The sequence below is a fragment of the Nannobrachium achirus genome, assembly GCF_963921795.1.
Source record: "Nannobrachium achirus genome assembly, chromosome: 4".
Classification (NCBI taxonomy): Eukaryota; Metazoa; Chordata; class Actinopteri; order Myctophiformes; family Myctophidae; genus Nannobrachium; species Nannobrachium achirus.
In genome coordinates, this window is record NC_137813.1 from 24285601 (window position 1) to 24301833 (window position 16233).

Here is a 16233-nt window from a genome sequence, read left to right on the forward strand (position 1 = left end):
ACACGATTTTCTGGAACCAGCATGAAAGGTTCGGATTCTGATGTCTGACATCAGGATTTTCCGGAACTGGCACTGTGTCTGCATAGATCTCCATATATGGGCATAAAGTGAATGCAGACAGACAGATACAGATATCTACATATATGGGCATAAATGGACACAGGCAAACAGATGGTCAAATATCTCCATATATGGGCATAAAGTGGACGCAGACAGACAGATATCTCCATATATGGGCAGAAATGGACACAGGCAAACAGATGGTCAAAACGGGTCCTATCTGAAGGGACACTATCTGCGGCATAAAATGGACGCAGATAGACAGATATCTCCATATATGGGCATAAAATGGACCCAGAACAATATCTGCAGTGATCTCCATATATGGACATAAAATGGACGCCGACAGACAGACAGCCACAGATATCTCCATATATGGGCATAAATGGACACAGGCAAACAGATGGTCAAAACGGGTTTGCATTAAAGGGCGGGGCATTCATTCCCTATTTACATCGTAGTTGGCCAGGTCGCCGACTAGACGATGGGCCGCCCGGAGCTTCTTGTAAATGGTAAATGGTGCATTCATATAGCGCTTTTATCCAAGGGGCTTTACATAGATTGTGCATTACATTCACTCACACATTCATACACCGGTGGCGGAGGACATTATGCAAGGCCTACTAACCGGGAGCAATTAGGGGTTCAGAGTCTTGCTCAAGGACTCTTTGGCATTAACTCAGGGGGAGCCCGGATTCGAACTGGGAACCCTTCGGGAATCCTTCATGCTCTAATAACAGTTTCTCTACCCCTGAGCTATGCCGCCCCATAGCACTGGTGTCATAGTATTGACGACATTCTGATTATAGATTTAGCTTGAATCACCATTGAGATTGAATAACGTCATTAGCTAATATGTCATATAATGTTGTCATCACGCCAGATATAATTGTCCTTTTAAATGCTGTATTTTCAAACACAACACCATTCAGGAACTTCTGGGAGCCTATTGAACTACCTTCTAACAAGCCCTATTATAAATTAGTTGAACGGATTCACAGTGTTGCGTGAAATGATTCACTGGACCATACTGAAAGGAGGACCTAAGGAGTCCCACCATGCTGCTGTGTTAGTCGGACACAAGCTGTACTCATTTGGAGGATACATCTACCTGAAAGAGGGAGGTCAGATTGATGTCCACATCTTCAACACAGTGTCTTTGCGTTGGAGGAAGTTGCCCCCAGTGAATGGAAGAGGACAAGGTCCCATTGAGGTTCCCTCCAGGCTCTGTGGCCACACAGCTGTGCTGGTAGAAGAAATTGCCTACATCTGGGGAGGGTTTCCTTACTGCAATGTTTATGCCTTTGATGTCGACACCCACAGCTGGTTCAAACCCAATGTCTCTGGGTCTATTCCAGAAGCAAGGTATTGGCACTCGGCCTGTGTCCTGGAGAAGATCATGCTTGTGTATGGAGGATACGACATATACAACATATGTAGGTATGACATGTACAAGTTGGACACCAACATAATGGTCTGGACTTCAATTAACACCAGAGGAACTCAACCGCCTGCTTCATACGGTCACTCTGCCACCATCATGGGGACAAAGATGTTTGTATTTGGAGGCTATGGGGGCGGCTACTTCAACAACACCAGAGTGTTTGACACAGAGACCAACTGCTGGCTGAGCATGCCTTCTGGACACCTTCTCCCAGAAGAACGTTACGGTCATTCAGCCTTTGCCTACAATGGAGAGCTGTACGTATTTGGTGGCGTGAAGCACACAAAGAAGTACTTCAATGATCTGTGGAAATTCAGTCCAGAGACCTATTCCTGGAAGCAGGTTGAGCCCAAGTGGAAAGGACCCTGTAGGATGTATGGGACGTGTTGCATGGTGGGAGATCTTATTATCATCCATGGAGGATACAACAACAACCTCATTTCTGGTGACCTGTACATCCTAGACTTAAACCCCAGCCTGAAGACGTTATGCAAGCTAGCAGTCACTCAGCATGGTCTGGATGAGTCTGAACTCCCACATGACATCAGGTGGGAACTGGCAACCATGACTACCAGAAGAAAAAATAGGACCCGTTTTGACCATCTGTCTGCCTGGCAAGTGGCAACAGTGCCTAACCATAGAAGATGGTTAGGCTTTGTGCGGAAGGTGAGTGGTTCAAACCCTGCCTAAGCCGACGTCAGCAAGTGGGGAAGACAACAGCCAGCCCCATGGCCTCCCCTAAGTAACAAGAAATCTTGTGAAATACAATGTTGTCAACCAATCATCAAGGACGATGATACACGAAAGAAGATGAGATGATGATGATGATGATGATGATGATAACGAAGAAATGGGTCATGACTTACAGGAGAATATGCAGATGAAGAAGACAAAAAAAAGACACAGAATATCTACTAAGGTCCTGTTTAGGTGACAGAGGTCTCTAAATATAAGCAGAATAAAAGATCAGACAAACATAACTGAAAATTATGTTTAGACGGCCACAGCCTTTCTGTTGCCGTCTATGAAAATAATTCAGCCTTTTTTCCTACATGCATGCACATTACTATTACTGTATTATATACTCATGCTCCAATAAATCATCTTTTGTTCTCATGCCATCTGTGGAAAAAGTCACGAAAAAACAAATACTATACAATGAAATATACAGATTTCTAGGAAGGAAAGGCCTTATAAAATCTTCTCTCTTGCCAAGATTGGCCCCCAAGCAAGACTTTGGACATCTTTGGACAGTCTTCTAGTCTTACAATAAATGCGAGAAATCTCTGTGAGTATGTATGTATGTGCCCCGCGTATCTCGAGAACCGTTCGTCCCACCGGCTTCAGATTCGGCACGCGCGTTCCCCGCCGCGGCGCGGAGTGCAGTGCCGGGCCCCGACCCGACGCACGTTTTTTCCGAACCGGCGCAAAACGTTCGGAATCTCCTTATGCAGAGCTGATTGTTGACATCAGGCTGTTCCGGAGGAAATCGGCGCAAGCGCTGACTCATTGTGACATCACTTCATAAAAGGCTCTGACATCACGTCAATCTCTGTGAGTGTGTATGTATTATGTATGTAATCCGCGTATCTCGAGAACCGTTCGTTCCACCGGCACGCGCGTTCTCCATATATGGGAATACAATGAATGCCCGTATGCGGAACTGATGTCTGACATCAGAGTTTTCCGCAACCGGTACTGTGTGTGCAGAGATCTTCATATATGGGCATAAGTGGACAAAGACAAACAGATGGTCAAAACGGGTCCTATGACAACAGGTATATTGGGGTTTGCATTAAAGGGTGGGGCATTCATGGGGTTTGTATTAAAGGGTGGGGCATTCATTCCCTATTTCAAATTCGGCACGCGCGTTCCCCACCGCAGCAGGTAGTGCAGTGCTCGGCCTCGACCCGACCCGATACACGATTTTCTGGAACCAGCACGAAAGGTTCGGATTCTGATGTCTGACATCAGGATTTTCCGGAACTGGCACTGTGTCTGCATAGATCTCCATATATGGGCATAAAATGGATGCAGACAGACAGATACAGATATCTCCATATATGGGCATAAATGGACACAGGCAAACAGATGGTCAAAGATCTCCATATATGGGCATAAAGTGGACGCAGACAGACAAATACAGATATCTCCATATATGGGCATAAATGGACACAGGCAAACAGATGGTCAAAATGGGTCCTATGACAACAGGTATAATGGGGTTTGCATTAAGTTTGTCTCCTCCTCCATCTGTTTGTCTGTGTCCCTTTATGCCCATTATGGAGATTGTTATGGGAAGAAATATATTGTCCAGATGAAGATGAAGATGAAATGTCCAGTTTTATAGGCATAGCAAGTTAGCATATACAGCATATTCCATTACAAGGCTTCAGCCTTGTCTGCCCTAACGGCCCACGGCCTGGGTAAGTCCTTCACCTCTCCCAACAGAAGTCCCTCTCCTCTCATTTGTTGGTGTCTTTATACCCTTCTCTCAAACTAAAACCCAGGAGGTCCCCTTGCCAACAAACAATAGGTGTGGCATGTCTTTTCCATACAGTATTCATTCAATGCTGAGGATGTAAGCACAAAAGAGGTAGGTGTCGGACCCCCTAGCCAGGGCCAGAGATGCTTACGCATATGTAAATAGCATTTGTCCCACAGCAACTAAACTTGAAGAAGCAAACTTCTAATATTTCCATAACATTCCGACCTTTCGACACTTTGTCGATATTGCAGAAATATATTGACAATGTTGTCGACATTACAGCAAATATGAAAATAAAAATCAATAACAAAGAATTCAAACATAATGGAGAATACACAAACATCCACCATTCATATTACAAACAAATACGTATGCATACAGTATATTAAAAATGAAACAGTGTTTTTTTTTCTTTCTTTTTTCCATGTACAATAACATGATAGACAGAGTCCCCAAGAACACAAAAATAGAACATAGAAAACAAAACAACATTCAGTTTCTAAGGAGATAATGTCAAATACTGGCCACATATTTGACTGTCAAAATCCCTGAAAGCAATGCAGTTCACTATAATAATAATCAGAATTTGGACTGTAATCAATAAAAAGTCCAAAGAAATGTACATTTTACACAATTAATTCACCCTTAAACTCACAATACAGTTATGAAAAGATTCACCTGAAAAACATAATTGTCACACATATGCAAGAGCTGCAATAGACGGCTTAAAAGTCCACAATTCCATACATCTATGTCCAGATGTTTTTTTTTAACCAAGCCAAGCAATTCCTTTCACCTCTATAGGTGTTAATTTTAAAAGGCAGCCTTTTTCCATGTCTATGCATCAAAACTAGTTTTTCTTAAGTATTGGGATTGCACACCCTATCATACTAATAAACTTCTAGTGCAGGGATTACAAAGTACCCGTTCACACTGTATCTTTTAGCACAGGGATACAAATGACCCGTTCATGCTTGGCAGAACAACCGACTCTTAAAGTGCAGGGATTACGAAGTACCCCTTCACACTGTGTCTCACAGTTGAAAAACCACCACCAAGAAAGTATACAAAGACAATACTGTACAGTGTACATTTAACCTCATATTCACATATTCACATGGATCCTTTGACAACATACAACATAGAGACATAAATCAACCCTTAGCTTAAAATATTACTGAAGATTTACAAAGTCACCACTTACATTTAGCTATAAAGTATGTTCACACGTTCAGAGCTCTACACATCATGAATGGACATCTGCAGTTTGTTCATTCCTAATGCTCCAGAAACTCTACTCGTGAAACACACAAGACATTTTGAAATTATCTTCCCCTATCATTTCAATTTCAATTTCCATTTCAATTTAAATTTTTATTCTATGTTCCCCCCACTCTCACTTACATACACGCGTGTCTGTAAGTGAGAGTATATTACCGAAATAGCTAAAATAGCAGATCTACAAGCTCACATGCTCACAAACATTGCGTCACAAGCTTCTGCCTTGAGATTTTAAACTTTGGTGTAACATGGACCCTCCTCAGTTCCCACACACACTTTTGGTGGAGCAACAACGTCTGATTTGAATCTGAAAGGCCTTTGAAAATACACCCTGGTCAAAGAACTACAGGTGTCGTTTGATTTGAGATTTTCACAGGTGGAAACCCCTTTAGGTGCCAGCCTATCTACTCTTCTTTTGTAAAGAAAAGAACATGCTGTGAAGCAAATATATGAAGCTGTCATATAAATGAAACCACTTGTGGAAAACTTTCAGGCCAATCTCAAATGTATCAACTAAATTTGGTGAACTAGTTTTGAAAGTATAACTTCATGTCATGTACTCATTGCACTTAAAACGTTGAAAACCCCTGCAATAAATCATAAAGTCAAAAATAAAACTAATACTAAACCAAAATAATCCATTCCATTTGTTTTCCTTTGTACTCTTTCAGAGTTAAAATGAACACTCATTTTTACTGTGTACTATTAAATGCCCTCCTCTCACCACATCCCCACCCCCCAATTATGCCTGTTGGTGTGTTCTAGATAGTTTACCAGAAAGGCATAAATCGGTCTTAAAACAGAGGAGCTCAATAATGGATGTAAATACAGGGTCGCTTAATGGTGAAAATATTAATGAACAAATACAGTAGGGCTACCATTTCTGGACATTCAAGTCACTTGTCAGAATCATATCTGAAACAAAAAACAAAAGAGTACACTTACTGTAAAAAATATACCTGCTCAGTGCCCTTGTAGTTCGAATGTCTGCTCTGAGATTGGGAGGTTGTGATTTGATTTTGAGCCCCGGACGGGTCATACAAAAGATTGTAAAAATAAAAAATGGGACCCCATGCCCCCCTGCTTAGCAGCATCCGTGTCCAGGTGGTATACTAGTTCATCATGTCCAGGGAGTGTTCATCAAGTTGCTTCAAACAACAGAAACGGGTGATTCTCCTGCCCTATGGGCCTTATGGCTCATAGCAAATTAAAATGCACTGGTCTGGTATTGTTGTTGGATTAGAATGGAAAACAACTGCGCTGTTTACCTCCCATGTGATTATATTCCGATTTCCCTTGTGGGCAGTTGCGGCGGACATGATCCACACTTCCACAGCGGTAGCAAAGCCTCCATCTTCTTCTCTCGAGGTCTTGCTTCTGCCTTTGATGAAATCGCCATCCACCTTGCCTTCCATGTTTCTGCGGAAGTCGTTGTAGATTCTGTTCATTTTGGGAAAGTGTCATCTGTGCCGAGACTTGCTCCTGTGTTGTGGCGTGTCGCTCATAATACATGAGTTGTGCCGCTTCAAGCCTTTTCTTCGGACTCTCGTCCTGTGTTGTCAAATGCCGCTCTGCATGTTTTATGTGGGACCAAACAGCGTCTAACTCCATAGTGTCCAGGCCTATGCATGACGTCCTGATGCATGTATGAATGCACGGCAACAGTCCATTAATTAAAGAAATCTTTAACAAGTCGTTGTATGCTACACTATCATGGGTCTTGCCAGCATACCTGTTGAAACACTGCTCCATCCTTGCTCTGTAGTGGTCACAGCTTTCATTTAGATTCTGCTTAAGGCCCTGGATCTTTTTCCAATCTGTACGGTCTGGGTAGGCCTGCCTTATTCTGGAAAAGAGGCCATGTGGGTTCTGTAACTGTCTAGTTACAATGTCGTTGCTTGGTCCGTTTGCATCAAAATCACCTTTTAGGTGTGGCCATTTCAGTTTGAAAACTTTGCGAAACACTGATTCCAACTCTTTTGCAGATGGCTGGTACATTTCTATCAAGTCCAACACAGACGTACACCAAAGTCCTGCATTTTCTGTGGGATCTGGGAGTTCTTTCACAATGTCATTCAATTCGTCCTGAGTCCAGTCGCGTTGCACCTGGACTGTTTCAGAGTCAACATCACAGATTTCCTCTAAAACGTCGGCAGGAGGATGTGGGTGTAGAATCAGCGGAAATGTCTCATGATGTGGCACACCTTGGCTGCAAGTTATGTCCTCGTGTGGGGGTTCAGGATGGTCAGACACACTTTGGCTGCAAGTTATGTCATCGTGTGGTGGGTCAGGATGGTCAGAAAAATCCTCCAGCTCCATCTCCCCCAGGTCATAAGTATATCAGTGTATACGTACGTCTCTTTCCTCCAGGCTGGAGTCATCACAGCTTGCAGTTGTGTGGATGTCTAGCTTTTGTAGGGCTGTGACAAGTTTCCCCAGGGTTCTACTCAGCTTTTTCTGGAGAGACAGTACTGTGGCTTCGATCTGTTTCCGTCTCTTTTGTTCCTCTTCAAATCTCCCCTTTTTACTCTTATTACTCAACTTGCCCCCCATTGTCCTCTCAAATATGATTGCAAAAAACACCTACTTCACCTTCATGTCTTCCATCTTCTCAAACCATGTCCTCCAAAAATCAGTAGAAAGATTTGTTCCTTCCTTGGGTTCTTTGAAAGGAGTTATCTGCTCCAAACAGAGTAATCCAATCCCATCTGGGGTGCCAAATTGTTATGGGAAGAAATATATTGTCCAGATGAAGATGAAGATGAAATGTCCAGTTTTATTTAGAGGCATAGCAAGTTAGCATATACAGCATATTCCATTACAAGGCTTCAGCCTTGTCTGCCCTAACGGCCCACGGCCTGGGTAAGTCCTTCACCTCTCCCAACAGAAGTCCCTCTCCTCTCATTTGTTGGTGTCTTTATACCCTTCTCTCAAACTAAAACCCAGGAGGTCCCCTTGCCAACAAACAATAGGTGTGGCATGTCTTTTCCATACAGTATTCATTCAATGCTGAGGATGTAAGCACAAAAGAGGTAGGTGTCGGACCCCCTAGCCAGGGCCAGAGATGCTTACGCATATGTAATAGCATTTGTCCCACAGCAACTAAACTTGAAGAAGCAAACTTCTAATATTTCCATAACAAGATCTCTGTATCTGTCTATGCCTCCGTGCCTCTGTGTTGCAGACACAGTGCCGGTTCCCCCTTTAATGCAAACCCCATTATACCTGTTGTCATAGGACCCGTTTTGACCATCTGTTTGAAAAAGCGACAGAGATCTCATATATGGGCATAAAATGGACGCAGATAAACAGATATCTCCATATATGGCATATATGGGCATACAATGGACGCAGAATCACAAAGATCTCCATATACGGGCATAAAATGGACACAGACAGACAGATACAGAGATCTCCATATATGGTCATAAAATGGACGCAGATAGACAGATATCTCCATATATGGGCATATATGGGCATAAAATGGACCCAGAACTATAACTGCAGTGATCTCCATATATGGACATAAAATGGACGCCGACAGACAGACAGATACAGATATCTCCATATATGGCCATTTATGCCCAGGCAGACAGATGGTCAAAACGGGTCCTATGAAAACAGGTATAATGGGGTTTGCATTAAAGGGCGGGGCATTCATTCCCCATTTACATTGTTCCGAGTTGGCCAGGTCGCCGACTAGACGCTTCTAGTTTAATAAATGATGATATTGACATTTATAATGATGAAGATAATAATATTTTTATTTTTATTATTAAATACACTATATAACTCCATGGAGGGGAAAAGGTGTAGACTAGCATCATTCTGGTTACAGGGATATCTTTGTTTTGGCAACCTATTTTGGTTGTTTGTTTAGTTTTTTGTTTTGTCTTTGTTATTTTCTGTTTGTTTGAATCGTCTGTAATTATGTGTATATTCGTAGGATAGGCACTTACAAGTTCTAAGCTTCAGCCTACTCCCTTTGCTCACCAAAACAGTACAAAAAATATACATATATATGTATGTTGTTGATGTATGATATGATTTTGCTGATGTATTTTGTACTGTGAGGATGATCAAAAAATAAATAAACTAAACAGGACTCACCTTGGCCTTTCAGGTCCCAAGACAGCTAAAACAGCCACCTCTGCATCCTTGATTAAAAACAAAACAAGAAAACAAACAAACAATGAATTAATCAATAGTTCTCTGCATTTTTTAATTACTGGCATGTTTTATAGTTGCGATGTCACTCGGGGAGGAGTGCAGGGTGCAGTTTCACTCTGCACACATTAGGGATGCTGCGATATGGCTACATGGATATGGATCTTTTTCGGATCGCACATTTGGTTGTGCGATTGGGGCTTGCAGCCACGTGAAGACGGAGATGGAAGACGGAGATCCATATTCGTATAGCCGTGGCCTAAGAGAAGAAGAATATCGGGGTCAGAGCCACTCTGAGGTAGAGTAGGGGCAGGTCTTTTTGCAGGTCGAAAAAACACACATACACATAGACAGACCTGTTAAATGTCAGGCGCACTGGTGTGACCAATGAAAAAATGTGTACCCGGCCTGAATGGGTTAATATAAAAAAGTTTGGAAGATTTGGAGGACTCCCTGTAGTAACTCTAAGGACCGCCTAGGCGTCCTGGACCCCCTGTTGAAGACCCTTGGACTAGAGGCAGGACACTCTAATAATAATGTTTGATCATGGAAGCCTCAGGCATGGTATATTCTAGGGAGTCAACAACCAATGATATACTCTTTTATTGCCATTTAATGAACTAGCCTGATTGATTTATCTGCTTGTCTGTCCTCAGCTGAATGCTTGCCTACATCATTTTGGGATGTTTGTACAAAATAATATACAGTAGCAAGCAACCCGTCATTTACAGTATACAGTAGGTTGTGGCTCCTAAAGTATGGTACTTTTAATTTCTAAAGGCCCCAAATATGGAAGTTTGAGGTCACACCATCTTATTGGCTGACCGGCCTTAACCATACCATACCTAAACATAACCATCTCCAGCTTAATGCCTAAACACAACCATTTTTTGAGTGGTGCAAACTGCTCCTACTTTTCAATTGTGTGTATTAGTATGTATCTCCATGTATGGATAGCAAAAATGTATTAGCCAAAATGTAGTACGGATCTCCATGTATGGATAGCCAAAATGTATTGGTACGGATCTCCATGTATGAATAGCCAAAATGTATTAGTACGTATCGCCATGTATGGATAGCCAAAATGTATTGGCCAAAATGTAGTACAGATCTCCATGTATGGATAGCCAAAATGTATTAGTACGGATCTCCATGTATGGATAGCCAAAATGTATTAGCCAAAATGTAGTACGGATCTCCATGTATGGATAGCCAAAATGTATTAGCCAACATGTAGTGCTCATACACTTTAACCAATTCCGAGCCCCTGAAATTAACGGATTAAAATGTCCACGATGCCACCCTCAGGCTGCATTCACTCCCGTTGTCTTATTTTGAAGGCCAGAAGTCCACAGCGTAAACACTTCCGGTCTGACGTCATCGCGTCCTTCACCGGAATCGATCATTGTTTACGTGGTGTCATGGCGGCTCGGATGTGCTTTTCAACATGTGTTTTATAAGCGAGCATCTATTGCCATCTTCGCTTCTAAAGTGTAGTTTTGAGATAATGGACATTAAAGATGAGATCCCCCGTCTGCCTCAATGTTATGGGATTACTATTTTGTGCTCGTGGATCCGTGATGAAGATAAATCAGAGACGGAGATCGGCTCGGGACATTCCGCCATTGTATCCGGTAATATAACCGCCGTTACAGATATATATTACTTTTGGCACTCGAGATACTCGAGTAGATTTCACGAGTATTCTCGGGAATGGCACTTAATCGGTTAAGTAACAGATGTCATGGACAGAACAGCCCATACAAGGAGATATGCACGTGTGTCATGTTTGCACCGCTCCCCTCGCACTGGTGTGATTTCTTTTACATTGTGACTGTTTGTACGCTGCATCGTGCAATGCTGGCTTGTCATTATGGGAACCAGAAAGAACTGTGTAAAAAAATATGTTATTATTACATTGTCTGCTATAATCTATTATCTATGCATATAACATCATCTTTCTAAATGGCATAATCATTTGTGTTTGTGATGTGATTGTAGTTCATGTTTATTGACCCAGAGGGTAGAAAGGCCACCTGGGAATGAGAAGGTCACTACAGTATGTGTCGCTGTTTCCAAGTATCCTTTGTCAATAACCTTGTCAATCTTTCTACATTGATGCCTTTAGAGCATCAATTCTTCTGTAGCATTGTTATAAACCCTAGCATCCGTATAGCAAATCAACAAGCTCCCATCACTTGTCGATCGTCTATTTTCAACTAAAGCTTTCCCCACAATAAGAGAAAATGGAAAATACCCCAGAATAGACTTTAGAGGCCTGAGGGTCTCGTGTCAACCATATGGGGTTTAAGTGGGTAATATTATAGTACAGTTAACAGCGTGTTTACATACCTGGTGCGTTCAGAAATACACTCTGAAAATCTGCTCTGGTTTCAGAGCAAAGCATTCACTGGTTTTGACATCATAAAGTGCTCTGATGTGAGTTAGTTTTCAAACAGAGTAGATGAATACAGTGTGTAGTACAGTGTAAGAGTGATCTGGTTTCCAAAGGAAAAGTGGCTAACGGTTAGAATTCAAAAGAAGGCACTCTTCTGTTTACCATGTCTACAGTTTGATGGAGATGGTACAGCACTTGGTGGAGGATGGGTTACAAAGACTTGAAAACATCTGAGAGGATTGCAAAGCATGAGAGCAGTGGGAGTCGACTGGAAAATTATGGGAAATTGGGCGAACTGGGAAGAGCAAACATAGCTGTCCAAATTAACAGTGCATAACAAACAGGTAGAGGAGAAGAGGTATGTGATCAGTCGGATGATAACATGTATTAAACTGAGTGGAAAATGTGAAACAGCGCCCCGGGGAAACAGCAAAAGGAAGAAGAATAGTAATATAAAAATTCAGATGCATCTACTGTATGTGAGGGCGACATTCGAGGCTTCAGAGGCACTATATGACACTCGTCCCGTCTTCAAAGGGACATCCAGCTCTGTAGAAAACAAAACTGTTCATTTGTTACCATGCAGGCTTGTAGATCACAAATGACACTTTGTGCTGCAATACAGTACATGTTGCCTGGCAACACAATGACTGAAAGGTTTGTGGAGTTTGTTGAAGTCAAAGATGAAACTAGACTCGGCCTCTGTAGTCTGTAATAGCATCAAGGCTGTGCTGGAACCGCTGAAGCTGGGAGACAAGCTGATTGCTCAGACGTATGATGGTGCGGCTGTAGTGAGTGTGAATGTCCGTGGGGTACAGACCCTAATGAAAGAGACATATCCTCATTCCCAGCTTGTTCACTGCTACACACACCAGCTGAAACTGACCTTGCAGCAACTTTGTTCAGCAAGGATGAATGTCCTAAAAGGTGTTTTCCACCGTTATCTGTTCAAACATGTCAGGGACCTTGCAGAGGAAACACACATGCATTCCAAGGCCACAACGGTGCTATGGAACTTTAAAAGTAGAATCGTCTGTGCAGTTTTGGGAGAACCGTGCTGCACTGCTCCAGTGTAGAGGTCATACACACACAACCAGGATGGGAGGAGGTCACCATAAGTGAGGCATACAGCCTGTCAAATAAACTCTGGGACAAAGCCTTTCTGCAGCTGCTGGAGTTATTTTCCTTGCTTGTGCCAGACATGAATGTTTTATACTGCAAATACTGCAAAAAAATAAAATGGAGCATCGATGCACCTGGGATCAGCAGTATGCTCACCCGTGTCAAGGTAATGTCCAGAATATGTGGTAAACTGATGAATCTGCCCCCACCACTCCTAATAGAGAATACGAGCCAGGCCTACAAGTAAACACAGCGGCAGTGGTGCAGGAGATATGTGACACAGTCATTTCCCAGGTGGAACAGACTGATGTTTTCACAGAGTGACCGCCTGATCCCTGCAAAGCTTCTTGACAGCTTGCTCTTCCCACAATTTATCCTGTCACTTCCTGCATCTGAGCGTGACTTTGCTGTGACACTATGGCCTGTAGGAATTGTGGAAGTCTGAGCTGACCTCTGTCTCTCTACACTGATTGGTAAGACTAGCCTGTCTCTGTTTCCATCCATCCATCCACAAGAACAATTTAAACGAGGTTTTTGCTGAGATCGCCACTCTGCTGAAGATTATCATAATTCTTATAAGAATATCTCAGGCAGAGAGGAACTTTTCCATCTTGAAGAGGATAAAAACCTTAACTCGCAATACCAGGGGACAGCCGCGACTCAATGTCAATGTTGTCCTTCGAAAGCCCGCCGATTCAGTACCTACGTGACTTCATCCGCAAAGTCATGGAGAAGTTTGCTCAGAGGAAGAACAGCTGTGTTGCCTTTCTGAGTGACTGCATATCATCGCTGTTGGTATATTATTTCATCTTTGGATGTTTGAAATTTTGCCTTTTTCATCAATTTATCTGTTATACTGAAAAATTTGCTGATTTTGGATAATTAGTTTAAAGAAATAGAAACTCTTTTCTGATTTGAACTATTTGGAGCAGAGGTTCTTCCTTGGCCTGCTGGGAGTGTGCTTGCAAAGTTTCATGCCGATCGGTGCAGATGATGAGATACACACAGATGGACAGACAGACACTGAAATAGACAGGCAGGGGAGGAAACATAGTCTCCAGCCTTTGGCTGTCCGTTCTTCGACCATCCAGCCTGGCAGAGACAACAACCAAACAAATATATATACTGTATATTTGCCTCTATAAGTGGCTCTATGTGGATCTCTTCGCTGTCTTTTCAGAACAATGGACCGCGCTAATTGTTGTTTGTTGAAGTGTTAAAACAATGTTTCTCAATTATGGGTACGTGTAGTTGTGTACCACCATTTGACGTTTGGTCAGATAGCCACGCCCTGAAGAAGACACCTTTTGTGTCAAAACCGGTCAGCTTTATTGGCTTTTTATTGTTTTAATATGTAATAGCCCTAAGTGTCCAATAAAGGCTTTTTAACTGCGTTCCTTGGCTCTGAGTGTGCGAGAAGAACTTCCTGATGGGACCCCTTGCTGATGTAATCCTATTAACTTCTAGCACCTCAAACACGACAAGACTGGAGATACCACGCATGCTAAACTCCGAAGCACTTGGCTCACCTTGTTTCATTGACGTTTGGTCACATTTGTCACAAGTCACATATTATCAGTCATAATTGTTTTTAACGAGACGTGGCCATTTTGAGACGGACGTGGCCATTTTGACACTGGCAACCTCATGAGGTCCCTAGTGTTCTTTCCATAAATGGCCATTTATGTGAAACGTCTATGATGACATCATACAATGACCTTTATGCCCATATATGGAGATACTGATGTCATCAATAGTCACGTTTGCAAGTTTGTGTGATGTCAGTGTGATGTAAAACGGATGTGTGCCCATATATGGAGATCTGTATCTCTGTCCTTGTCCCCCTTTATAGGCATATTGGTTGGAAAAAAATGTTTTGTACAACTGTACATCATGCAAGTACAGTAATGACAGGGGAAATAGCTAAGAACGTAGGCACAAGAAATCTTGTGAAATAAAATGTCATCAACCAATCATCAAGGATGATGATACACAAAAGAAGACATAGGCAAAGACTTTCGCGCCTGTTCTGAAAAACTGTGTATCGGGTAGGTCGAGGCCGGGCACTGCACTCCCCACTGCGGCGGGGAGCGCGCGTGCCGGTTCCGGAAAACCGCGTATCGGGTCGGGTCATGCGATTCGGGCCAATTTGGCCTCGGCTTCAATTGTCAGACATCAGCTCCGCATAAGGAGATTCCGAACCTTGCGCACCGGTCCCGGAAAACCGCGCATCGGGTCGGGTTGAGGCCTAGCTAAGAACGTAGGCAAAGATCTGAGCTATCTGCGTAAATTTGGAGTCTGTAGAACCAACCATGTGCTGTGAGGCTTCTTTCATGCGATTCGGGCCAATTCGGCCTCGGCTTCAATTAGTAGTCAGGATGATGATAGCGTGCGTGCGTGCGTATTGTCGTCATGCAGAGTGGAAGTTACAGTTATTGGTTTATTTACAGAGTAGAGCGACAATGGGCCTCATTGTACAGGTTCATGGGTAGGCTACCTATATATTGTTACTCCAGTGGAGGAAGTATTCATTCTCCCCCAGTGGAGTAACAATAGATAATTGATTATGTTATTTCCCCTCTTGCTCATTTGCCCCATTATCACCTCGTGGAAGGGAGAGAGCGGTTGACCATGATAGCTTCCAGCTTCCTCACCATTCCCACCATTGCCACCTCCTCCACCCCATCCAGTCTAGCCAGCCTTTCTCATTAGCCTGTTCATTCTGTTTGTATTTGTTGGTCCGGCCACACCTTCAGTACCGCTACTTCACACGGATATGTATGCAAACTAGTGGATATGTTATGTTCAGGAGCCACTACTTATATAATAAGCATAATAAAGATGTACTGAGACGACTTTGGTCATCTGACTTTGACCGCACCTGTGGTCATGGTTGTGTCTTGGGGTGGTTTAGGTTGTACAAACTGTATCCTATTCACTCTCCTCAGGTGTCCTCTCAGCATCCGTATGCAGAACAGTACATCGGCAGGCCACACGTTGTCACCGTTGACTTCAACAACTCCCGTGAGTTTGACAGCACCATCCGTGAAATCATGAGGACTAAGGCAAGTACAGTTTAGAGTTTGACCATGGCTTGGAACATTCACTTTATGTTTAATGCAGTTCACATATTGTCACTGACAGTATGTGACACTTGTGACAGTTAAATACCCTCTCTGGGGCACCTGGTGGCTCAGCCAGTTGGTGAACAGACAGACCATGTGCTCCATGTGAGTGACAATAGTTTTTGTTTTTGTCTTGGATGTCTGTACA

At 42.9% G+C, this 16233-nt stretch overlaps 1 protein-coding gene across 1 annotated transcript in view; it reads left to right on the plus strand.

Moving 5' to 3' along the window:
* mgat5b (alpha-1,6-mannosylglycoprotein 6-beta-N-acetylglucosaminyltransferase B) overlaps positions 1-16233 on the plus strand; it is a gene marked incomplete at both ends in the record, with an annotated part of 105370 nt that overhangs the window by 81074 nt on the left and 8063 nt on the right. Inside the window, one exon of the mRNA XM_080723738.1 lies at positions 15909-16025. Coding sequence (XP_080579864.1) covers positions 15909-16025 — 117 coding nt within the window. The remainder of the gene's footprint in view (positions 1-15908; positions 16026-16233) is intronic.